This window comes from Acomys russatus, chromosome 24, assembly GCF_903995435.1.
Source record: "Acomys russatus chromosome 24, mAcoRus1.1, whole genome shotgun sequence".
NCBI lineage: Eukaryota > Metazoa > Chordata > Mammalia > Rodentia > Muridae > Acomys > Acomys russatus.
The window spans coordinates 25,764,456-25,790,947 of record NC_067160.1 but is presented as its reverse complement, the minus strand read 5'-3'; the positions used below and the strand labels follow the sequence as shown (position 1 = coordinate 25,790,947).

The following is a 26,492-nucleotide window of genomic DNA, read 5'->3' as shown; positions in this document are numbered from 1 at the left end:
TGTAGACAAGACGGCCAGAGAAGATTGCCAACTGGGCACCACCCTTCCTCCCACAACAGTCTTTTCTGCTTTATCAAGGGCAGAATGTCCTCACCTCTCCCTCAGCTGGAAGTATGAGGAAATTTTTTCCCAATACTTTTAGAATCTGCCATTGCTCCTAGAGGCAGGGCTCACAGACGTGGGGAGCACCCTGTGCCGGGGCCCTCCTGGGGGGGGCAGGCTCTCAGAGTATCCTCACCCAGCCTCCAGCAATTTCACAGGTGCCTTCTGAGTTATCCTGTCCCAGCCCCAGGCCCCAGGGGAAGAGTCTGCTTGTGAGTTTCTGTCCCAGGAAGCTGAGGGTCTGTCATCCTTCTTGTCTGTCTTTTCAATTTACACAGTGGCTCTCAACCTTCCTAATGCTGCCACCCTTTAACACAGTCCCTCATGTTGTGGTGACCCTGCCCCCCCAGCCATAAAATAATTTTCATTATCACTTAATAACTGTAATGTTGCTATTGTTATCACTTGTAATGTAAATGTCTATGTTTTTTGATGGTCTTATGTGACCCCCTATGAAAGAGTTATTTAACCTCCAAAGGGGTTGCAACACACAGGTTGAGAACTGTTGGTTTAGAGAGTAAGGCTTTGCCCTCTGATTGTGTTTTTCTGTTGGCTCTAAGAATTACTAGAAATGTCCGGCTTCTTATTTGTTATGAGGATGGCATAGCCACTTCTAAGCTTCTTACATGCTGGGTTGGGAACTGGAAGTCTTTGGAAAGCACGGGTATTTAAACCATGTAGCTAACACAGAAGATATAAATGGCCATCTTTGCTCTTTCCCTTTTCTTTTTTAATTCAGGCAGTCTAAAGAAATGTTTTTAAAACATTTAAAGCTGTGTTATAGGTGTTAAGAAAACATTAGTGAGTAAGTCAGACTTTTGTTTGGAGACTTAGGATTTTCCAGAGTATTCACATCAGTGGCTGGCCCATCACACACACACATACACACACACACATACACACACACACACACAGAGAGAGAGAGAGAGAGAGAGAGAGAGAGAGAGAGAGAAGGAGGGAGGGAGGGAGAGACTGGGTGAGAATCCTAACAGGCTTCCAGACTTAAACAAAATATTACACATTCCAACAAAAAGGGTAAGATTATGATGCAGCAAACACTGTAAAATTTCATTTGAACCTCATAAAAACGTATTAGGGTAGACACTACTACCATCCTTATCTTAGAAAGAAACAGATGGAGAAATTAACTTTCCTAAAGCCATACAGTGGGGTCTCACCTTGAAAATGACCCAGTAGTGGTTTCTCTCTCCATATTACGCCCACACAGTTTCTCGTGGCTATTCGACTTGTCCTACTTAAGACTAGGCTTTTGGTGATAGGGGTGGAATCTAGGGCCCTATGTGGGCTAGGAGAGCACTAGCTACATCCATGGCCAGGCAGTTCTGATCTTAATATTTACTTGATCCAAACTGTTCATGGCTTCCCACACCTAGAGAGTAAGTGAAAAAACTTGAGCTTAAAAATGTAAGCTGTAGTTTCACTATGTCTTTGACTTTGTTTTCTAATTTGTCTCCATATAACTTACCCTCTAGTTACTTGAAACAGAAATCTCTCACGTGTTTTCAAACTTAGAAAACTCTATTTTCAAAGACATCAAATTCTACCATATTTTAAATTAGAGGTAGAACAGTAAGCACTTACTCTGTGGATGTCAATGATAACTCATGATTGATCTTCCTGGCTTTAACCATTGGGGTGCTTTATTTTGTATTCTGTATAACACTTGTCCCATGTGTTTCTATTGCTGGGGCCTGAATGAATGCATCCTTCCAAAATTCATATGTTGGAAACTAATATCTATTGGAATACTAAAAGTACTGAATTACAAATATTGATGTGGAAAGACTTTAAATTGAAGAACAAAAAGTGGGGATTAGAGAGATGACTCAGTGTTTAAAAGGACTGGCTGTTCTTCTATAGGATCTGGGTTCAATTCCCAGCAGCCACTGGTTGGCTAACAACCATCATTAAGTCCAGTTACAGAGGATCTAAAACCCTCTTCTGGTTTCTGTGGGTACTAGGCATGTAAACAATGCACAGACATGTGTAGGAAGCATTTCCATCTTTGTTCTCACAGACAAGGGACTAGGGGAAACAGCAATGCTAAACACACAGGGTTGTCTCTTCAAAGGGAGAGATGTGTGACCTGTTTTCCTCCCAGGAGGCTGGGAGTGGATGCAGTTGATAGCCTGGTGACCTTTGCACCATGTGGCAAGGACACACTGGATCCTTCCCCAGACCCTTATCTTGAACCTGCTTTCCTCAGTTAACCCACAGAACCCATCCTTATGGAGGTATCTTAAGCATTGTTGTATACATGGGATTGAGTTCATCTTCACCAAGAAATCCACCCCCTCCCAAATTGTGCTGTGCTTAAATATGCCCAGAATAAACGACTCAAGGGCAGACTTTTGAAATTTGAACCAACATGGGCTACTGAGTCATGTTGAACTGAACTGCCTTCTTGCCTCTTGTGGATCGATGGCTGTGGTGTTTGCAGAGACCCTCATAGATATGAATGCAGTCAACACACCCATACACAAAATATAAAATAAAATAAAAGACTATAAACACACACACACACACACACACACACACACACACACACACACACACACACACCAAAAAGAAAACTAGTGGAATGCTACCAGTTAACAGTGGAAAGTGTTGGTGTTGGGAGGTAAGGCGAGGACCTTCACACTTTCCTTACTATACTTCCCTTTTCTTAGAAGACCTATGTAACTCATGTAGATTCATCTTAGCAGAAAGTGCTAGAGTGAAAGTAGGTGTGACTAAGTGATGCCGGACAATAGCTGCAGATTGGCACTGACCAGGGAAACTCACCACATATAGTCATGTTATCCATAGTGAGAATTGCTGACAATTTAATTGTTCAATTTTTATAAACCAGTGACACTTTGCCTATTGTTATTTGGAGTTGAAATTAGGACTTAGTCTTAGACTAGACTTTTATAGTAATGAAAAATATAGTGGGCTGGCAAAATGGCTCAGTAGATAAAGGTACCTGTTGCTAAACCTGGCAACCTGAGTTCTGTCTGGGACTTGCATGATCTTTCAAAAGTTATCCACTGACTGCCACACATCCTCTGTAGCACATGTATGCATGTGCACATACAAACAAAAATACACACTCACACACATAAACACATACACATAAAAACACACAGATACATACTCAAACACACACATACACACAAACATGAACACACAAACACATATTCACACACATACACACAAACACACATATGCACTAGACACACAAACACACCACACACACACACACCCACACACACACACTATAAAAACAAAAGAAAATGATACCTAAATTTATGTGGCTTTTTTATACAGGGTCTCTAAGTAGTCCAAGTTGGTCTCCAGCTTCCTATATATAGCCCAGGCTAGCCTCCAACTCATGACACTCCTGCTTCAGCCTCCCTCTGAGTCGGAGGTGTGGTGGCAGTGGTGGTGAAATCACAGGCATGCTGTGTGGCACTTTCCCTGAGGTGTCTCATGCCACTTCACACTTCACTAGTACTCCACCTCTTCAGTGTAGTAAAGACTCCCCCCCCCCCCAGTTTGGTATCTAGGTTGATAGATGGATTGCACAAAGATCCTGGGAGCCCTCTCACACACCCTTCAGATGCCAAGGAGATCTATTGCCTCCTTCTTATTGATGCAATATCACAGACCAAGAAGGGACCAAACCTTTCTTGTTTATGCTGAAACAAAGGAGTGTATAGTCTAGGCTGTCCCTCAAGCCCGAAGGCGCTCCTTCACTGGTTCTACCTCAGTCTGTGGTTGAAGCCATGAGCATCTCTGAAATTGGCCAACCAGGCAGGGATTTGTGTGCTGGGACCCCAGAGTCATGCACGTGAGGATGAGCTCACGGGGCGGATGGCTCTGATAGCTGCATTTCAGGAATCCACGAATCCACGAAGACTTAAAAGAACAGCATTCCAGTAACGGGGCCTACATTCCCCAGGATGCCACATGGGAACAGTTGTGAACTGCTTAGATGGCTCATTTCTTGTACCTGGATTATTCTAGACTGGTTATTCCCCTGGGGTTCATGGACCATGAGGCAGGTCTGTACGGGAAAGACATAAGGAGGACAAAACTTTCTGATAGCTAAGGGAAGTATGGTCTCCAACAGCAGCTGCCTCCCTGATAACATCACGTGATACATAAAAACTTTAAGATGGCCACCCTATGTCATCTCATGTAGACCTGTTGTGATCATGTTAGTTAAACTAGGCATTAAAAAAAAAAAAAACATTAAGGGAGAATTGAAGGAGACAACCAAAGGGCAGAGGGAATTAGGAGACAAGGAAACAGATTTGCAGGGGTGGGGTAGGAGTGGGGTGAGCTGGTGTTGCAGGGGACTACTCACTGGGCTGATGTGTGTTCCAGTGTGTGTACTGTACCGGCTCAGCCCTCTGCCCCACTGTCTTCCAGGTGTACTCTCCTGTATTGTTTTGGTCTTGAAGAGCTATCCAAAAGTAACTGTCCTTTGTCGTTGTCACACTGCTGATCAAACTGGTAATAAAAGCCTGTTCAAACCTTGAAAGAAAAAAAATTCAAAATGGAAATTGATACACTAGTTTTGGGACAATAAAAATATCATCAAAACACAATGAAATGCACAGAATGGAGGCAGAATAGCATTTCCTGTTAATTCTCTAGAACACAGAGCCAGAAAACACACAAAGACCTTTGTATTGTTACCAGATGTCAAATGTCTTTGCAAGTCCACAAGTGCATGAGTGCAGAGGACATGACTCCTAACGATTTAACTCTTGTTGCTGTTCTAAGGACTGGAGTCCAAGTCTGATTCTGCAGTGAGATGGCAGCCTTAACACACACAACAGCACATTTCTTAGAGAAAGATGTCTACCTTATATGTAGGCTGCACACCATACAGTGTCATGATACACGTGGATCAGGGGAGACGAAGGGAGGAGGGAGGACATTATGTTTTTCTGAATGTACATTTTCACCATGAAGCGCGCATGCACCCTCTCCCCACACTTGCTTAGTAAGGAAGGAAGTGGAGGAACAATTATATGCCTCCCAAATCAGTCTGTTCACTGGCATATGGAGTCTTTGGCTTATTCAAATGTGTTCAAACGTGTATTTTCACTGAAGATAAATTTCAACAAATCTAAGACATTCCACCCACTAGCATTTTCCCCAAGCAGCTGAATGAATTTGCTCCCAATGATTGTTGGCAATGCTTCCTTTCAAATATAAATACATCCAAAGCAGATGTAGTCAGCTTGTATATACATGCTTACACACAGACACACACACACACACACACACACACACACAGACAGACAGACAGACAGACACACACACACACGTGCACACAATGAAGGAAGGGTATCAAACTCAACTAGCATTGAATTCAAAGCTTAATTCAAAACTCCTTTCAAAGCACATAAAGTTAGAGGGACTTTTAAATGGTGTGACTTCTGGCCAGATCTGCTGAGTCAAAGGAAAACATAATGCCTGGTAAAATTACCCAAGAAACCTCAGGAGAAAGTGCATTGGACTTTTAACATTCAATTTTGGATTCTTTTTATTGCATGCATTATTCACTTGCTGCAGGGAGCAAAAGCAATGAGGCCATTTACAAACAGGAGACTCAGAGGGAATGCGGAGGGAATGACAGAAGAACAAAAGACGAAACATTAAGTGCCTGAGGGCCACCCAGTGGACTTCAGTGCCTGAGGGCCACCCAGTGGACTTCAGTGAAGCACCTGGGGTGCTCACATTGGCAGAGCATGTCGGTTTCACCAGGCTTTAGTAAGTATTTCCTGCAAATGCTCTATTAACAATCTAAATATTACATGTTTAAAACCACAACAGTTACTTCTAGCCACACCTCAGAGGCAGAACTTCACATGCATGTCTTTATGAGGAACCTAGGGAAGCTGTCTTTCTATCTCTAACAATGACCAATCCAAAACTGAAACTAAGGGGAAAAAATTCCATCTACCACAGCGCGCACACACACACACACACACACACACACACACACACACACACACACACGGAAAGAAAGGAAGGAAGAAAGAAAGAATAACAAAAATTGCAGGATACTAATTAAAAAATATCAAAGAGACAAAATAAATGGAAAGACATCCCACATTTATAGCTGCGAAAACTTACAACTATTAACTTGTCCACATTACCACAGTGGACTACATATTCAAGGCAATCACCAAAATTTTCATTGATCTGTTTTTGAAGAATATAAAAATTAATTCTGAAATCTATGTACAACTCCAAGGGATCTTGAACTGCCAAACAACCAGGAAAAAGAACAAAGTGGGGTGTTTCAAGTTTTTTTTTTTTTTTTTAAATTTCAAAACATAGCTCAAAACGACAGTAATCAAAATAGTGTTGTGGTGGTGTAGGACTAACATATAGATCAGTGGAATAAGATAGAATAAACTACAAAATAAAACCTTGTATATAAGGTCAAATAATTTTCAACAGAAGTACCAAGAACATTCTATGTAGGTCAGTCCTTTTAACAAGTGGTGCTGAAAGACCTGGATAGGCTTTTGCAAAACAAACCTTACCTTAGACTCTGTTAAAAAAAAAAAAAAAACTCTAAGTTTATTAAAAACCTAAACATAAAGCTAAAATTGTAGGCTAGAGCATGCCAGCAGCGGCACCCCCTGCCCCAGGCCTTCTGTGCTCCATCTCCCCAGCACACTCCATGATGTGGCTCCCATGCATGCTCCATTTTCTGGGCTGCATCTCTACCTCAATCCCAGAGGCCAGCAGACATCAGGAAAGCAGCAGGTGAGGACACTCCCACAACAGTGCCAGCAGTGGCATGTTCTGCCCCAGGCCCTCCACCATCAGAAAGCAGCAGAGACCAGTAGCCACTAAGACTACCATCAAGACTACCACCAAGACTACCAGTTCTCCATGTTTCCCTAAAAGCCTGCTGCCATCCAGGAAAACAAGAGAACTGCTGTCATCTGAGACCATCATCTCTATCTGCAATCCCTAAGGCCTAATACCATCAGAGACCACCAGGCCTGCTAACACCAGGGACAACCAGGTGGCTGGAGGTTAGTGAAAGAACACAAGCAACAAAACCCAGGGCTATATGGCACCACCAGAACCCAGCTATTCTACTACAGTAAGCCCTGGATATCCTATCACACCTAACGTGCAAGAAAAAAAAAATCTTAAATCTGATGTTATGAAAAGGATAGAGGCCTTAAAAGAGAAAAATAAACCCCTCAAGAAAATACAGGACAACACAACCAAACAGGTGAAGGAACTGAATAACTCCCTTAAAGAAATACAGTAAAATATAATCAAATGGGAGAAGGAATTGAATAAAACTGTTAAAGACCTGAAACTGAAAGTAGAAACAATAAAGAAAACATAATCTGAGGCAATTGTGGAGATGGAAAACTTAGGAAAGAGAACAAGAACTACAGACACAAGCATCATCAACAGAATACAAGAGATGGACCAGAGAATGTCAGAAGCAGAAGCTACAATAGAAAAAATTGATACATCAATCAAGTAAAATGTTAAACCTAAAAAGTTTCTAACATAAAACATCCAGGAAATTTGGGACATTATGAAAAGACCAAACCTAAGAATAATAGGGATAGAAGAAGGACCCAGCTCAAAGGCCTAGAAAATATCATCAACAAAATCATAGAAGAAAACTCCTCTAACCTAAAGAAAGAGATGCCTCTAAATGTACAAGAAACTTACAGAACATCAAAAGGATTGGACCAAAAAAGGAAATCCTCTGCCACATAATAATCAAAACAAATGTACAGAACAAATAAAGCTTGTTAAAATCCATAAGGGATAAAGGTCAAGCAACATATAAGGCAGATCTATTAGAATTACACTTGACTTTTCAACAGAAACATTAAAAGCCAGAAGGGCCTGGGCAGATGTCAGGCAGTCTCTAAAAGATCACAGATGCCAGCCCAGAATACTATATCCAGAAAAACTTTCCATTACCATAAATGGGGAAAACAAGATATTCCATGACAAAACTAAATTTAAACAATGTCTTTTCACTAACCCAGAACTGTTAAGGATACTAAAAGGAAAACTACAATACAAGGAGGATTACACCCAAGAGAACACAGAAAATAAATAATTTCACACAAGCAAAAACAAAAGAAGGGAAACACACACACACACACACACCACCACCACCACCACCGCCACCACCACCACCAAGATCAAAATAACAGGAATCATCAAAGAGGAGTAGATGGCAAGAAATAATCAAAATCAGGGCTGAAATAAATAAATTAGAAACAAAGAGAACAATATAAAGAATGAACAAAACTAAAAGCTGGCTCTTTGAGAAAAATCAATAAAACAGACAAACCATTAGCCAAACTAACCAAAGGCAGAGAGATAATACTCAGATTAACAAATCAGAAGTGAAAAGAGGGACATAACAACAGACACTGATGAAATCTGAGGAATCACTAAGCCTTACTTCAAAAGCTATACTCCATAAAACTGGAAAATGTAAGTGAAATGGATGATTTTTTGATAGATTCCACTTAATTAAGTCAAGATCAGGTTAACAATCTAACTAGGCCTATAACCCCCAAGGAAATGGAATTAGTCATTAAAAGTCTCTTAACCAAAAAATGTCCAGGACCAGATGGTTTTAGGGTGGAATTCTACCAAACCTTCAATGAAGAGCTAATACCAACACTCCTCAAACTATTCCACAAAATAGAAACAAATGGAACCCTGCCAAACTCATTCTATGAAGCTACAGTCACCATAATGCCTAAATCACACAAAGACTCAATCAAGATAGACAATTTCAGACCAATATCACTCGTGAACATTGATGCAATAAAATACTTGCAAACCAAATCTAAGAACACATCAAAACATCATTCATCATAATCAAATAGGATTCATCCCAGGATGCAGGAATAGTTCAATATACAAAAATACATCAATGTTATCCACCATATAAACAAACTGAAGGGGAAACACCCTACATGATCATCTCATTAGATGCTGAAAAAGCCTTTGACAAAATCCAACATGCCTTCATGATAAAAGTCTTGGAGAGATCAGGGATACAAGGTGCATGCCTAAACATAATAAAGGCAATATATAGCAAGCCAATAATCAACATCAAATTAAGTGGCAAGAAACTCAAAGCAAGACAAGGCTGTCTATTCTTTCCATATCTCTTCAATATAGTACTTTAAGTTCTAGCTAGTGCAATAGGACAACTAAGGGCGATCAAGAAGATACAAATTGGAAAGGAAGAAATCAATGAAAGAAATCTCTATTCACAGATGATATGATAGTATACATAAGTGAGCCAAAAAAATTCTACCAGAGAACTTCTACAGCTGATAAATACCTTCAACAAAGTGGCTAGATAGAAAATTAACTAAAAAAAAAAAAAAAAAAAAAAAAAAAAAATCAGTTGCCCTTGTTTATACAAACAATAAACAGGCTGAGAAAGAAGTTATGGAAACAACACCCTTCACAATAGCCACAAATAATACAAAATATCTTGGTGTAACTCTAAGCAAGCAAGGGAAAGACCAATATGACAAGAAGTTTAAGTCTCTGAAGAAAGAAACTGCAGAAGATATCAGAAGATGGAAAGATCTCTCATGCTAATGGATTAGTAGGATTAACATAGTAAAAATGGCCATTTTACCAAAAGCAATATACAGATTCAATGAAATTCCCATCAACTCCAACACAATTCTTTACAGATCTTGAAAGAACAATTCTCAACTTCATATGGAAAAAAAAAAATCCAGGATAGCAAAAACAATCCTGTACAACAAAGGAACTTCTGGAGGTATTACCATCCTTGATTTCAAGTTGTACTATAATGCAATATTGGTGTAAAAATAGACAGGTTGATTAATGGAATCAAATCAAAGACCCAGGAATAAACCTACACATTTACAGATACTTGATTTTTGACAAAGAAGCCAAAACCATATACTAGAAAAAAAAGAAAGCATCTTCAACAAATGTTGTTGGTCTAATTGGGAGGTCTGCATGTAGAAGAATGCAAATGGATCCATATTAATCATCCTGCAAAAACTTAAGGCCAAGTGGATCAAAGACCTCAACATAAAACAGAATACCCTAAATCTATTAGAAGAGAAAGTGGGGGAATACCGTTGAATGCATTGGTACAGGAAACAACTTTTTGAACAGAACACTAACAGTTCAGGCACTAAGATCAACAATTGATAAATGGGACCTCATGAAACTGAAAAGCTTCTGTAAGGCAAAGGACACTGTAAATAGGACAAAATAGCAGCCTACAGACTGGGAAAAGATCTTCACTATCCCTATGTCCGACAGAGGGCTAATATCCAGAATATATAGAGAACTCAAGAAATTAAACACCAACAAACCAAATAATCAAATTTAAAAATGGGGTACAGAGATAAAAAAAGAATTCTTAGAAGAGGACTTTCTAATGACTGAGAAGCACTTAAAGAAATATTCAACGTCCTTAGTTATCAGGGAAATGCAAATCAAAATGACTATGAGATTCCATCTAACACCCATTAGAATGGCTAAGATCAAAAACTCAAAGTGACAGCACATGCTGGCAAGGATGTGGAGAAAAGGGAACGAACACTCCTCCATTGCTGTGGGAGTGCAAACTTGTACAACCACTTTGAAAATCAATCTGGTGCTTTCTCAGAAAATTGGGACTAGCTCTACCTCAAGAACCAGCTATACCACTCCTGGGCATATACTCAAAAGCTGCCCTACCATACAGCAAGGACATTTGCTCAACTATGTTCATTTGTAATAGCCAGAAACTGGAAACAACCCAGATGTCACTCAACCAAAGACTGAATAAAGAAAATGTGGTACATTAACACAATGGATACTACTCAGCTATCAAAAACAAAGACATCAAACAAATTGCAGGCAAATGGATGGAACTAGAAAAGATCATCCTGAGTGAGGTAACTCAGCCCCAGAAAGACACACATGGTATATAGTCACTTATAAGTGGATGTTAGCCATACAGTACAGGATAAATAACCATACCACAATCCACAGACCTAAAGAAGCTAAGTAACAATGAGAGCCCAAGGGAGAAAGATTGAATCTCACTCAGAAGGGGAAATAAAACAGACATCAGAAGTGGATGAAGAGAGGGAACTGGGTGGGAGGCAGGGAATGAAGGAGGGACTAGGTTCAAGAAAGCAGGTGGCGCACGCCTTTAATCCCAGCACTCGGGAGGCAGAGGCAGGCGGATTGCTGTGAGTTCAAGGCCAGCCTGGTCTACAAAGTGAGTCCAGGATGGCCAAGACTACACAGAGAAACCCTGTCTCGAAAAAACCAAAAAAAAAAAAAAAAAAAAAAAAAGAAAGCAGGGACGGAAGCAGTAGGAAGGCAGTAGGGCTGGGAGAGAGATGGAAAGCCAAATGGGTGGGGACCTCTGGGACAAATTGGAGACCTTCATCAGGGTATGATCCTGGGTAGGATATGGTGTGACTCGAGCTGAGACTCCTAGCAGCTAGGGATTTGGAGACTGAAGAGGTCACCCCCTACAGCCAGGCAGAACTTCCAATGGAGGGAGGAGGACACTATCTCACCCACAAAACTTTTGACCCAAACTTTACCCTGCCTACAAGATGGGCAGGAATAAAGATGTAGCAGAGTTTGATGAAATGGCCAACCAATGACTGGCCGAATTTGAGACCCACCCCATGGGAGAGAGCCAAGCCCTGTCACTATTAATGATACGCTTCTATACTTGCACACACGAGCCAAACTAACTATCCTCTGAAAGGCTCCACCTAGCAACAAATCAAAACAGATGCTGAGACCCACAGCCAAACATTAGATGAAGTTCTGGGAATCTTGTGGAAGAGTTGGGGGAAGGATAGAGAGACCCGAATGGGGACAAGAACTCTACAAGGAGATCAACAGAGTCAACTAACCTAGGCCCATGGAGCTCACAGAGACTGAACCACCCATCTAAGGTCAAGCATGGACTGGATCTAGGCCCCTACACTTATGGAGCTGACGGACTAAGAACTGCTTGGTCTTAATATGGGTCCCTTAGCAACTGGAGCAGTGGCTGCCACTGACACGGATGCAGTGCCTGCTATTGAATCACTTTCCCCTAGCTAGGCAGCCATGTCTGGCCTCAGTGGAAGAGGACACACTTCTTCCTGATGTGACATGAAGTGGCGGGGTGGGATAGCGCAGGATAACCATACCACAATCCACAGACCCAAACAAGCTAAGGAACAACGAGGGCCCTTCTTCTCTCTAAAGGGGATGGGGTGGGGGTTGGGGGGATGAAGGAAGAGGGTGGAGGGTGGGACTGGAAGAAGAGGAGGGAGAGGGCTGCAATTGGGGTGTAAAGGGAAAAATAAATACATTAAAGAGAAAAAAAGAAAATAATGAAAATGGATAGTAGTAGAATAGAATGTCCAGATTTCTAAAAAACAAAAACAAAAACTAAAATTGTAAAATCCTTGTGATAAAACACACAGGAAAAATTTTGCAGCATTGGATTTGGTGACAATTTTTAGGATATGACACCAAAAGGACAGGTAACAAAATAAGAAACAGATAAATTGGGCCTTCATCACAATGAAAAACTTTTGAGCATCAAACAGATCAAAAAGTGAAAAGACAATCATGAAATGAAGAACATATTTTAAGTTATGTATCAGATAAGGGTTTAATATACACAATGCATAAAGAACTCTTTTAATTCAACAATACCTTAAGTTTTAAAAGGACCAAGGACTTCAATGAAAATTTCTCAAAAGAAGATGTATAAATGGCTAATAAGGACATTAAAAGGTGGTCAATACTGATATTCATCAAGAGAGATAAAATCACAGTAACCATGAGATATTTAGCAGGATCCCAGGCTATTATCAAACAAAAGAAAGGGAAAGGACTAGGGAGTAAAAAGTAAAGCCCAGAATGTGTAGAGCCTGCAGGAGCCCTGTGTGCTACTGGTAGGGGGTACAAAATGGTGTGATCACAATGGAAAACAGACTTGCAACTCCTCAAAATATCAAAAACAAATTCATCACATGAGTCAATAATCTTTCTTCTGGCTACATTCTCAAGGGATTGAAACGAAGGCCTCAAGTTTGTCTACTCATTTAAAGAACCATTATTCACAGTAGTCAGATGGTGGACTCAATCCAAATATCTATTGATGAGCAAGTTGGAAAACACAATGTGCATGCAAACATCGGGATATTAATCAGCTGCAGACAGGCAGAAAATTCTGACATGTGTTGCAAGGTACATGAAACTTGAAGGCACTGTGCTAAGTGAAATGAGCCAGGTACAGCAACACAGCTCTAAGACGGTCCTAATTATGTCTAGTACCTTGAATAGTTCATATTCTAGAGACTGGAACCAGAAAACTGGTCACAAGGAGCTCAGGGCTGGGTCAAGACCTGGAAGTATTACTGAATGGGTATGAAGTTTTTGGCACAGGAAGAAGAACCATGATCTGGAGAGTCGATGGTGCTGGTGGATGCACAGCAAGGAGAAGACATGTAAAACCACAGGTGTTCTCTTAAAGTGGTGACAATGCTACATTTTATTTCATGACTATTTTACCAAGTTAATTCTAGTTGTGTTTAGGGGCATATGGCTTTCAGAACAGGAGAATGGGAGATATGGCAGTATATCTCTTCTGGGACAAATTCACAATATCAAGTATCATTTGCCTTATTTTGTACAAAACTTTTCATGGTTGGTTGTAGCTATGGAGCATGTAGTAGTGTGTAGTCTGTGCTATCATTGTAATTCAGTGTTTGCTTCCTGCTCTGTCTGAAAGCAAAGTGGCCAGGCTTGAAGAGGGGTTTTATTATTTCTTCTTCTTCTTCTTCTTCTTCTTCTTCTTCTTCTTCTTCTTCTTCTTCTTCTTCTTCTTCTTCTTCTTCTTCTTCCTCCTCCTCCTCCTCCTCCTCCTCCTCCTCCTCCTCCTCCTCTTCAGAAAAACAGTAGTCCAGTAAATCAAAATTTGTTTTTCAGAAAGAAGGGTCTGTTTTGCTTCCCCTAACTATTCCACAATGAGTTAAAAAGTCCTATACCAGAATCAGCTGGCCCATAACAAAAGAGATGAGTAATTTGCAGCAGGTGGTTCTAATTGCACCCATCAAACCCGTCACTCTATTGTGCAGACAGTGGAAAATCAATTAGCAACTACAAGCCTAGGTGCTCAGGGTGGCAGGAGTGTCTGTAACTCAAACAGGAAATGGTAATGGAAGCAGATGATTCCCAAAGGGGTTAGTGGGAGCTCCTTGGTTTGAGAAAATTTTCCCCCATACTGCCCATCTTTCTCAGACAAGTTCTACTGCAGAACATTCTAGCACTGATTGCCGCCTTGTTTCCTCCCAGGTGAGATCTGAATGGAACAGGAGCCTTCTTTCCTCAACACGAGAGTGGAGCGAAGGCGTTGGATGAGTTCTTATTTGTGGAGGTGAGTCCTTGTATTAACTGAGTGTAAGAGAAATCACATCAGCACTCTCACACAGTGCTGCAGGCTCTGTTGGAGGCTGCTGGCATGTAACAAGGTAGCATGGATGGGCCTACATAGCTTGTGCTGGCTAGTTTTACGTCAACTTGACACAAACTAGAGTTATCTGAGATGAGAGAACCTGAGTTGAGAAGATGCCTCCGGAAGCTGTAAGCAGGGCTGTCTGTATGACATTTTCTTAACTAGCGATCAATGGGGGAAGGCCCAGGCCTTGTGGGTGGCGCCATCTATGGGCTGGTGGTTCTCGGTGCTGGTAGAAGGCAGGCTGACAGAGCCATGAGGAGCAAGCCAGTGAGCAGCACTCCTCATGGCCTCTGTGTCAGCTCCTGCCATCAGTTCCCAGTCAGTTTGGCTTCCCTCAGTGAACTGTGATTCAAGTTATGTGAGCCAAATAAATCCTTTCCTCCCTACGTTGCTTTTGGTCCCAGTGGTTTTATCACAGCAGTAGTAACCCTAACTAAGACAGGGCTGAAATTAAAATAAAAAAACAAAAACAAAAACAAATCCATTTGTGTGATACTTCTGCTTTAATGTCAGACTATCCCTAAGGGTTGGCTGCTAAATGTAATTTGTAAAGCAAAGTACAAAAAACAACACACACACACACACACACACACACATACACACACACACACACAACACCTCACACATTTGTAGCATCTTCTTGCATCCACTTTGGAGGGAATGAAACATTTTGTTCTCAGAATTCTCTAACAGCTAGCTGCCTGTGGTCCTGAACAGCTGGGAGAATAGGAAGGATTTGAACTCTACACATTTCTGCCTTGGAGTGGGTCCCACTGACACTCTTAGCCACCTGTAAGAACACTTCGGCCTTGCACAGCTGTCCTGTTAACCCTCCTCCTTCACTCGGTTTCACGTATGTGTTGGGTTTTGGGAGTGGGAGGCGAGAAAACTTATTTCAGATAGAGAAGCTTAAAACGAAAGCTCTATTTTCTGAGCTCAGGGAGGCGGCCAGTTCCGGATCTGAACCACGTCCCCAAGGGGAAGCTGTATTGCGTAATTTAAAGTTGAGGGGGGCACTGGTAAGTGTCGGGGTCATCTAATCGAAATTTAACGTTATGGGTTAAGCAAGGGAGTTTTTGTTGGAGGCTGGGCCTGATCCAGGACACCTGGCCTCAAGGCCCTTCACTCATCCTCCTAGACATTTGGTCTGGAGCTCAGAGAGATAGAGGGAGCGAGGGAGTGGGCCAGCTGCACTTAATTAGGGCATAACAGGCAATTGATTATTTATTTTTCTGTTTAGCTATTGGGAAAGTCCCAGCTCCTAGGGGCTGGGACCTTGAATTTAGTTTTTTCCTACGATTAAATGGGATCTGAAAAAAGAAATCATAGTACTCAGAGTGTTTCATTTTGCTCATTTTCAACATATGTAATGTTGTCTCTTTGGTTTTGTGCAGCAAAAGGTACAGTCACACCCATCTTTATGTCCTTTCATAGCATATCAGTGTTTAATATGGTATCCTGCACAATACTGATAGTCACTAAGTACTTTTCTTTCTTTCTTTCTTTCTTTCTTTCTTTCTTTCTTTCTTTCTTTCTTTTTCTTTCTTTCTTTTAAATTAGCCAAAGGACATACTTTATTAGCTCCTGAGCTCTAGTTCTCTTTCTGCTATACAGTTTTGGTTCCATGTAGTCGCCCAGTCTGGCGAGCAGCAGTGAGAACCACTTTACGCCCAGCAAGGGCATTGCTTTAGATAGCAGAGGGTTTGCCAATGTGCTGGTGGTTACCACCTCCAAAGGGATGTTCCGCAGGATTCATGGCCACACCCCGAACACGTGGCCAGCAGTTCCTCTTTGCCTTGTACTTGTGGTAGGCCCAACCAGCCTTTAAGATAGGCTTGTCAATTCTGCCGCCACCGGCCACGACGCTGTTGGCCGAGGAAATACCTTCTTGGACCCTGAAGGCAGCGTCACTCGGGTCTTCTTGGTTTCTGGGTTGTTGGAGATGACTGTGGCATAGTTCCCAAAGTTTTGTGCCAGTTTGTTCCAGACTCCAGGCTTCTGCTCCAGACAAGGCAGTATAGTGCGTACCCTTAGGCATGGTGCCCACAGGCAAAACATTGCCGATAGTCCCCTGGCCTTCTTGCTGCCGAACACAAACTGTCCTCCAGTGTGGATTCCCTTTGCGGCAACGAACAATTTTATCTGCTTCTTAAACCAGCAGGGATCATGAAAGACCACTTTCGCGTGGGGAGCGTCGCACCCAAGATCATGAATGATGTCCTTTACGATGCCCATAATATAGCCATGCAGCTCAATGAGGTCCACTGCATGCAGGCAGGCGCCCAGCACCCTACGGTGCTTCACCTATGTGCGGAACACAGAACCCCCGCCTTTCCTCTGCCCTCGGATCACCTCGGCCCATGGTGGCGGATCTGCCGGCAAGCATGGACGGGAGAGGAAATAAGCAGCGCAAAGCAGCCTTCAGTAAGTACTTTTCTAACAAACTCTTGAGTATAATTTTTATTTTTTATTTTTGGCATGGTCAGGTAATGTGTGAAAAGTAAGTAGCGCTGTGTGGCAATGTGACTGGCATACCCTTCTGGGTAAAGATTTCCAGGTGTGACTGTTGGGAAAGGAGTATTTCACGTCCCTGTAAACAACCTCTCATCCGTGCTTTGTAAGAAAGCCAAATAAACTCATTGGTTTCCCAGAGTGCACTTCAGCCAACTTGTGCCTCAATCTGTGATGCTCATATCTCCCCAAGGGGCGATATTTTAGTTACAGTGATAGACACTCAATGAATGAATATTCAACAGGAAAAAACCAAAAAACCTGAGACGTAAAGAAGATGAAACAATTAGATTTCTGTTTTTCAACAAAACTCTAATTAACCAAGGAAGCTAGCTTTATTGGTCAGGCTCCTATAACGTCCAATGTTGTGCCTCTAACTGGGAGACTTGTGACCCCAAGTGCTCTTGGAGCTTTGGGGTGCTGGGGGGGTGGCTCCTGCCTGGAAGCTGTGCCAGGGAGGGAGAAAAGAGGAACCGAGATCTCACAAGCTTGTGCTATGCCCCAGTGAGGACCAATTTGTCCACCAAGCGCTGCTGGCCCATTCTTCCGGGTCACAGGCTCTTGGCCAAGCATGAGCGTATTCCTAAGCTTTGCTGACACAGTTTTCCACGGAGCCACTGTATTGTACTCTACTGCTGTCTTCGGCCCGGAAGAGCTGGTCTCTCAGCCCTCACTGGCCTGGCCTTCAATACGGACACACCTTTGTTACAAGATTTTATTTTCTTCACCCATCTGTAGCACACTTCAAATTTTAATTATCACAAATAAGCATAGTCTCTGTTAGTGTCAGGAAGACACCCATGTGCAGAGCAATCTAACAGACAAAAAACAAAACAAAAAACCCTAAGAAGCATTTGCTTGCCCTTTCACTTTCTTTGTATTTTCTTTGCTGTTAAACCAACCAATCACAACTTTAAACTATCACATTGAAAAGGACCAGTCAATGACATTCTCTTCTGGTTGTGAACAGAAGACAATGTTTTCAGAAAGTAAAAACTGCCCTAAATGTTACTATTTGTCATTTACAACTCAAGTTAGAAATAACACCAGATTTCAATCCTTCCCAATAAATACTCAGAATCACTTAATTTTCTAGTGCAGACAAGCTTCAGGTGGGGAGAAGCCTCGCACACATTTCATCAACAGTAAAGCCTCTGCAAGATCAGATGAGATCAGGCCTGCTCAGGATCTGGACCCAGGGAGGTCTGCTTAAACTACTGCACCAACCAAGGACAATACATGCAGTAAACATTGAACCCTTACCCAGATGTAGCCAATGGACAGGACATTCTCCACAGTTGTGTGGAGAGTGGGGACTGACATGAACTCTGGTGCCCCATATTTGACTATTTCCTCTTGGTGGGGAGGCCTGGTGGCACTCAGAGAAAGGAGGTGGGGAGGCCTGGTGGCACTCAGAGAAAGGATAAGCAGGCTACCAGGATGAGCCTCGATAGGCTGTGACCATATGGTGGGAGAGGAGGTCATCTTCTGTCACAGACCTAGGGGATGGGAATAGGGTGAAAGAGGGAGGGAGGGAAGAATGGGAGGATACAAATGAGGGGATAATAATCGAGATGTAATCTGAATAAATCAATAAACAACACCAACAAAACAAACAAACAAAACAAAGCACCTGCGAAGGCAGAGGCAGTTAGGAGGCTTGCACTCACCAGCTGGAGACGGTCAGGAGGGCAGGAGGGCAGTAATAACCACCAGAAGCCTGCTCAAAGTTCCTCAGGACTGGGTCAATTTTGTAACAAAATCTCCCGTGTCTCTCCCATCCCTTAAAAGAAGGAAAAGGGAAATTAAGGACACAATCTGATTTAGTCAGATGCCAAGAGATCCCTTCGCCGCTTGCATCATCTCTTTCTTTTCTGACTGGATTGATTTTTTTTTTTCATATCACTTTGTGTTTGTTTTTGTCTGGAATTGCCACCAGTTACAGCCATTTCTACATTTAGTTAATGACTTCTTTTACATTTCAAAAAAAAAAAAAAAAAAAAAAGGCAACCAACTGAAAAACTTAAACACAACTGAAAATAAAGGAGAAAACACTGCAAAACAAAACAAAAATACCAAGTCAATAAACTAATCAAGAGTACTCACTCAAGAGCTATCATTCTTTCCTTTTTTCAAGCTCACAGAATTCCCTTCCAATGGCTGTGATATTTGGGTCAAAATAAAGTCTTGGCTATGGAGGGGGATGCTCATTGATTTGAATTCTGGCTTTCTCACTCATCCTTTTCATTTATAAATAATGGATGCATTTTCAGATTCTTATCTCTCCGCATTAAGTTTTCTCATTTGTGAAGTGGGCATAAGAGTAACATCCATGGCTATCTCACGCGGGAGAGGCGTTGAGCAGGAGCAGAAAACTCTGAGGTGTAGTGGAGCCAGGCCTCTTGAGTAGCACGTAGTGTTGTGGGATTTTTCAGTTTGAATTCACATTGGCTGTTTTGGGTTCCTTAGGGACTTAAGTAGAATTACTAACAGGTGGGTCAGCGGGGCCTACACTGAAGCTCTACCTACTTCTTCTGTATTCTGGGGTGCATTTTCATCGCTGCTGCTGTTGCTTGAGTTATGGTAGCCCACACTAGCCTAACCTGGAAACTCCTAAGTTACCCAGGTTAGCCTCAAACTTGTGATCCTTCTGGCTGTTAGGACTACAAGAGCCATTGAGTCCAGGTAAAGCAACTGGTTTTTGTTCCCCCTCCTCCCCCCCACCCCCACCCCATGCTGCAGATGGAACCTGGGGCCTTTTGCATGCTTGGCAAGTCCTTTGCAACTGACCTACACCCTGAACCCCCAGGGTGGTCTTGCCTGGATCATAATGGCCCAAAGTAGAAAATGGCACCTTAATACAGAGCCACATGTATGGTTAAGATTTTCCCCAAGTTAAGTGGTTGGGCTTTGGGGGAGTAAGAATATAAGTTTGGGGACTCAGGCAAAGATGAGAATTCATAAGTCTGTGGGTTATCCATGGGAGCAAGGTCTATTCCTTAAAAGCATATGGTACAGTGGCCATTCATTCCTTCTAGCTCACCAGACTTTACTTCTGCTCCAATACTACTCAGTCACATGACTCCCTCTGTCCATTTTTACTTATTCCCCAGTTAAAAATGCTCATCATTTTGTGCCACTCCAGTGATCACCAGCTTTTGATCAGAGACAAGATGATTTCTAGCATATTTCTTGGAAAAGGTCCTAGTTCTGTGGCTAACTGCAGAACACTCTAGAAATTGGCTAATTCAGTTCAAAAACACCCCAGAAAACAAGCCAACCACAAAGCGCCTGTATCCACCCATGATCTGCTCTGTCCTCCTCCCTTTGCTCTGTTCTGGGGGCCTCAGTGTAACAGCTCCAGACTGAACCCAGGATCCTCCCTCCCCTTCATCCCTCTAGGTCTCAAATGTCAGCAGTAATACAGCGATGAGGGGAGTGTGCCCATAAAGCCTGTGCCACTCGGGAAAGCGATGCTGTGGCTGTGTACCTTAAGTATCTCTGGCATGTTCTAGGAAGGACAAGAGGAAGAGTGACTGATCTTTGACCTCTCTGACAAAATATTATTATTTATTAGTGGCTTTTGTCTAGTAGGATTTGGAAGCACTGCCCATACTGTCCCACACCCAAAAATGACTCAGTGGGAAATAAAAATCATCCTTTTCCCTTTGAGGTAATTAAGATTTTTTTTTTTTTAAGACAGGCTAGCCTGGAGCTTGCTTGAGAGTCCAGTGGGTCTCAAATTCATGATCTTCCTCAGCCTCTTGAGTATTGGGGTTAGAATGCATGCCTGGCTTCAGGACCCATTCCATAAATTAATTATACATGTACCAATTACTTAGCGAGTTTTACCGAAGCAATGAGCAAAAATAAAAGAGCATAGGGGAACCGTAGTCATAGACTGATACAAATTAAAAGGAATGGGAAATTCTCTGTAAACCTCAAGAATTATCTCTGGATGTGGCTTCTTTAAATACTCATGATGCTGGCTGAAAAAGGAAGCAGAAGAGAGTTCAAAGGGCAACAGCAGTTGCTCATGCTGTGCTCTTACAGCCCTGCTGGCTTGCCTTGAAAGCCACAGAAAGGTAGGGTTTAGGTCTGTGTTCAGCTAGAATTAATGCAGCAATTGCAACCCTAAGACGGAATGCCTGGTGGTGTGTCAGCGATGGCCCGAGTATTATACAACCCGAGTGTGCAGGGTTGCTCATGTGTATATACATTGATTAATGAGAAAAACATAACTTCTGCCGAAATGGACCACTCCTTAATTGGACTATAAATAGGTGGATTACAGAGAGGGGGGAGGGAGTGGGGAAAGAGGGTTCTAATACTTTACTGCAAAATATTAAATGCACTAAAGAAACTCGAAACATAACATTCCGGCTTTAGATTTAAAGCTAAAGTAATAGTTTTTATTTAAAGTATGTAAAAAATACCTTGCCGCTCACACCAAACACAGCCACACCATCCCTTTCCCAAGTAACTTATATTTTATGGGCACACTCCCCTCACTGCTGTATTCCTGCTGACATTGAAGACTGAGAAGGGTAAAAGGTGGGAGCAGGATCCTGGCAGCAGAACCTCAAGCTCTGCCTCTGAAGAATGCATCCACACTTCCTGGCACCCCGCGTGAGATCTGTGAGAACCACGTGTGGGATGGGGCATCACGTGATCCCCGTTGCTCTTGCAGAAGGAATAAAGGGACCCTTTGCATTTTTATCTCTCTTAAAAAGTAGTTTTGGGTCAAAGAGTACACAGTAAGACACATCCTTCTGAAGGCTGAAAAGCATTCTGATGCCTCCAGCTGGAATCTGGCTTGTTGGGGGCGGGGGGGGGGGGAAGACTCTCTCACTCAGAGGTGGGGCTGCTATACTCCATGGTGGGCACATTCTTCCGGTTCGGTGTCCTGGTGCCCCATCGCAGTGTTCGCCATACTTACCTCTTGACATCCTGACTCCTCATCAGCAAGGACTTGTCCTGGTTTTTTACAAATGTAAAAGAGTCTTTCTTCACAGCCTTTCACTTTCCAGCGTCCTTCCTGGAGGGAGAAGTGTCCCAAGACTCTGTGAGCATGCTGGTGAGCAGCAACGTTAGTTAGGCATGAGCCATGCTGCGAATAGCAAGTGTTCCCAGTGGAGTGGTGTTCTAGAACTCTGCCTGGTTATGCAAAGGCCTGGAAGATGCTCTTGGCCCTCTGGATTGAGTGCAGTCCAGAGCCAGGTGGGCCTGAGTGAGGAAGGAATTCAGTTGCTGCTGGGAGTACCCAGAAGCTACCTTGGGGATCAAAATTCAGGTTTAACTCCAACATCTTTTTCACTCAGCTTTCTCTTTAATTAATCAAATATTTTTATTTTTTGAGAGTGGGTCTCACTATACAGTTCCAGGCTGGCCTAGAACTCACTACACAGTTTAGATTTGGTTAAGCCTGCCAATCTTCCTGCCTTGGCTTCTGAAGTACTAGGGCTAGGATTATAGATGTGCCCAGACCTGCTCCACCCCTTCTCTTTCTTCCTTCTTCCTTTTCTTTTCTTTCTTTTTTCTTTCTTTCCTCCCTCCCTCCTTCCTTCCTTTCTTTCTCTCTGTCTTCTTTCTTTCTTTTTGGCTGCGTGCATGATGAATATACATGTTCGTGCTCATGTGTGTACAGATATGTATATTTTGTATGTGTGTGTGGGGGGGTGCCTCTCATTGAACCTGAGGCTGACCAATTGGCTAGGTTGGCTTGCCAGTGGCTCCAAGGATCTACCTGTCTCTTCCCTCCTCTGCACTGCTGGGGTTGTAGACATGGTGCCATGCCTAGGTTCAACTTGTATATTAGAGATCCAAACTTAAGTCCTCATGGCCATGAGCAAGCACTTTGTACCCACCAAGGCACCGCCCAGCTCCAGCTTCCTCTTTACCTATAGACTCCTTTAGTCTTCTCTTACTTCTGCCTAAAGCGGTGGTTCTCAGCCTGTGCCTCATGACCCCATTGGGGTCACATATTAGATATCCTCTGCATATCATATATTTATATGGTGATTTACAACAGCAGCAAAACTACTGTTATGAAGTAGAAACAAAAGTCATTTGGTGGTTGAGTGCCACCACAACATGAAGAACTGTATTGAAGGGTCACAGCATTAGGAAGGTTACCACCCACTGGCCCAAAGGTGCTCTCAAATCCCTTACTGATAATGATAAAGCAGCTAAGAGATCAAAGTAGTATTTACCCAGATGACTTTGAAATCTTAACTCCAAACAGATCCTTAGGTGAGAACCACTCAGTTCAAATTTCAGGTGGTGTTTTGGTATTCAGAATTTTAGGGGGATATGGAGTCCTTCAATGGCCTTCAGGGAAATGCTTGTCAAGGTTGACATGTTCAGTGGTAAGAGCAGCAGTGTGCCTCTCCCCGTGGAACCTTCCAGAAAAATCATCATGCTATAGGACAGTGTCAGTCATTCTATAAGTGCTTCATAGCTGCTGAAAGTTTGTGTGAATGGATAGCTCTTACCTTCAAATTTAGGTGTTAGCTAGATTTAAGTAAAGTTAGTGATCATAATTACTTAATCATGTAATAACTGTTATATTCATACTGAGATCTACTTGATTGAGATAAATGTTAATTTCAATGTTCCATATACTTATTATTTTAGGAATTTATATGCTGCAAAAAAAATGGGGTGCTACAAAACCCCTCAGAGCATTATTGCTCTGAGCTATCCAACAAGATTGTCTTAGGCAGGGTTACTATTGCTGTGATGAAACACCATGACCAAAAGCAATTTGGGGAGGAAAGAGTTTAATTTGCTTATATTTCCATATCACTGTTCATCATCAAAGGAAGTCACGATAGGAACTAGGCAGGGCAGGAACCTGGAGGCAGGAGCTGATGCAGAGGCCATGGAGGGGTGATGCTAACTTGCTTGCTCCTTATGATTTGCTCAGCTTGTTTTTTTATAGAATCCAGGACCACCAACCCAGATACGGCACCACCCACAATGGGTTGGGCCTTCCTCTATCAATCACTAATTAAGAAAATGCCTATAGCCTGATCTTATGGAGGCATTTTCTCAATTGGGAATCTCTTATCTCAGATGACTCTACCTTGTATCAAGTTGATATAAAAGCCAGGTGGCACAAATACCAATATCTGTCCTCATTTTCTTAAAATTAACCCCTATTCAGAAATTAGAAAGCACAATGAAAATAAGCCGGACACAAAGACAGCTATCCCATGTTTCTCTCATATGTGGAACCTAGGTTTTCGACACTCATGCATACACACACATGCACACACGCACACGCGCGTGCGCACGCACACACACACACACACTCATGAGATGGGGGACTGTTGAGGAAGAGGGAGAGGACCAGTGATGAGAGGAAGGAGACAGTAGGGCAATGAGGTCTGAATATGGTCAAAGCAGGTGATGTGTTTGAACAAAAATGTCATTATAAACCCATTACTGGGTACGCTGAAAATACACTAATTAAAACAATCCCTATCCAAATGTTAGCTTTCCTTCTGTAAATATGGTAAGTGAAATAGTCACACCAGGCAATAGGAAATGAAGGTCATCTTAATTATATCAAAGCCAGCGACTCAGACATCATCAACGCCTGTGACTGTGCCAGGCTTCAGCGGAGTTAGGCCCATGGCAGACATCTAAAGAGATTGCTGCTGCTTCCTCCTCAAATGCCACTCAGACACACACTGGTAGCAGGTATAATTATGAATGCACATGTTTCTGCAAGTCTCAGAAGTGAAACATGTCACAAAAGTAAGTGCTTTGAAAATTTTCGTGTTTGGTTGGTACAATTACTTTGTCAAGCTACTTAAGTAGCATTTAATGAGCTGTTTCTTAGGGGAAACTTGACACAACGTCGTCCTGTGGCTAGAAAAAATGAGGTCACCCATCAAGCCCTACAGGGGTCTCAGCAGCTGTTTGAGCAAAGAGAGGGTATTTGTTTAAGATGTTTAATAAACTATTCAGATGGCTTGGATTTAAACTAATTCTGAAGAATGAATCGTGTTATCTGAAACATGAAGGTTTTCTCTTCTCGGCCCTCACTCTCGGTCAACCGTGGAATAGGCACCAAATTGTTTCTCTGCTGCTGCTTTGCCCTCTCTGGTATGTTCTGTATGTTACGACCACAGTTATTTTAGGGGTCAGATTTCCCCCATTGTGTCCTTAATGCACGCTATACCTTGGCATACAAGCCAGTACTTTTGTACTCGCCTTGACCCATGTCCTATCACCTCCTTACTACCGGTCACGTGCTTGGCTATCTAAGATGGCAGATCTTCACCAATCTTCAGACCAGTGTGCATCTGCATGGCATTCAGGTAGGAAGCAGTAGCGATCTCTCTGGGTCTTTGCCTATCTTTGGGTTTTTCTTGGGATGATTTTTCTCTGTGGGGTAAGGGTTTTGCTTTTTTGAAGTCGTAGCTTAAGTGCCATCTGTTCAGAGAGGCTTGCCATCCCTGTCCTGTCTGAAGTTCCCGCTCCCATGCCAGCTTTGCCCCTCTTTCCTCCGTGATGACCATAGCTGTTACCATGTGTGCTGGAACTGGCACAGAAGCCCCATGAAGTGCAGCAAGTGCCTCTCTTGGTCTCTGCCATGACACTAATCCCTGATACAGTGGTCCTTAGTATCAGTGCCACAAAACTGATCACTGATGAAATGAACCAACTTACAGACTGCTCTGCTGAGACACACAGCTCTCTTCTGTTTGGAAAAGTTCGAGGCTCAAGAGGATGCCAGTTAGTGAAGACGACGGAGGAGCCGTTGGACCATCCAAAGGAAACTGGAGTTTTATTGCTACTCAAACCAATCCATGTTTCTGTTGCATTTTCTGTAAAAAATTATAAGATATTATTTGCATATTTTTATGGCACACTCGGATTATTAGTAAGCTATACCCTTTCATGTGTGTTTATCTTTATTTCTTCTTTCTTTTTTTCTATCTTTCTTTCTTTTTTCTTTTTTACTTTTTTTCTGGAGACAGGGTTTCACTGTGTAACCATGGCTGCCCTAGACTCATTTTGTATAGGCTGGCCTCGAACTCACAGTGATTCCCCCTGCCACTGCCTCCCTGAATGCTGGGGATTAAAAGCATATGCCACCATGCCTAGTGTTCTCTTTCTCTATGTTATATAAATCTTGTTTGAATCTCACTAAGAAATGCCTGTCTAAACACCTTCCCACCACCCACCTAATATGCAGGTATAGGTCTTCCAAGAGAGGCAGAATGCGAGCTTAACCTAAAACAAAGACTGCCTGGAGCCAGCCAGAGCCCCAGGGCTCCACAATGTGGGGCTCCTCCATTAT

The 26,492-nt window shown here is 42.5% G+C and overlaps 1 protein-coding gene and 1 pseudogene across 1 annotated transcript in view; both read right to left on the bottom strand.

The window, feature by feature from the left end:
- Pla2r1 (phospholipase A2 receptor 1) overlaps nt 1-26,492 on the bottom strand; it is a 128,641-nt gene that overhangs the window by 50,240 nt on the left and 51,909 nt on the right. Inside the window, exons 8-11 of the mRNA XM_051167079.1 lie at nt 25,859-26,016; nt 22,116-22,214; nt 18,847-18,959; nt 4,475-4,644 (exon numbers count right to left, since the gene is read on the bottom strand). Coding sequence (XP_051023036.1) covers nt 4,475-4,644; nt 18,847-18,959; nt 22,116-22,214; nt 25,859-26,016 — 540 coding nt within the window. The remainder of the gene's footprint in view (nt 1-4,474; nt 4,645-18,846; nt 18,960-22,115; nt 22,215-25,858; nt 26,017-26,492) is intronic.
- Nucleotides 16,257-17,749, bottom strand: LOC127207581 (60S ribosomal protein L8-like; annotated as a pseudogene).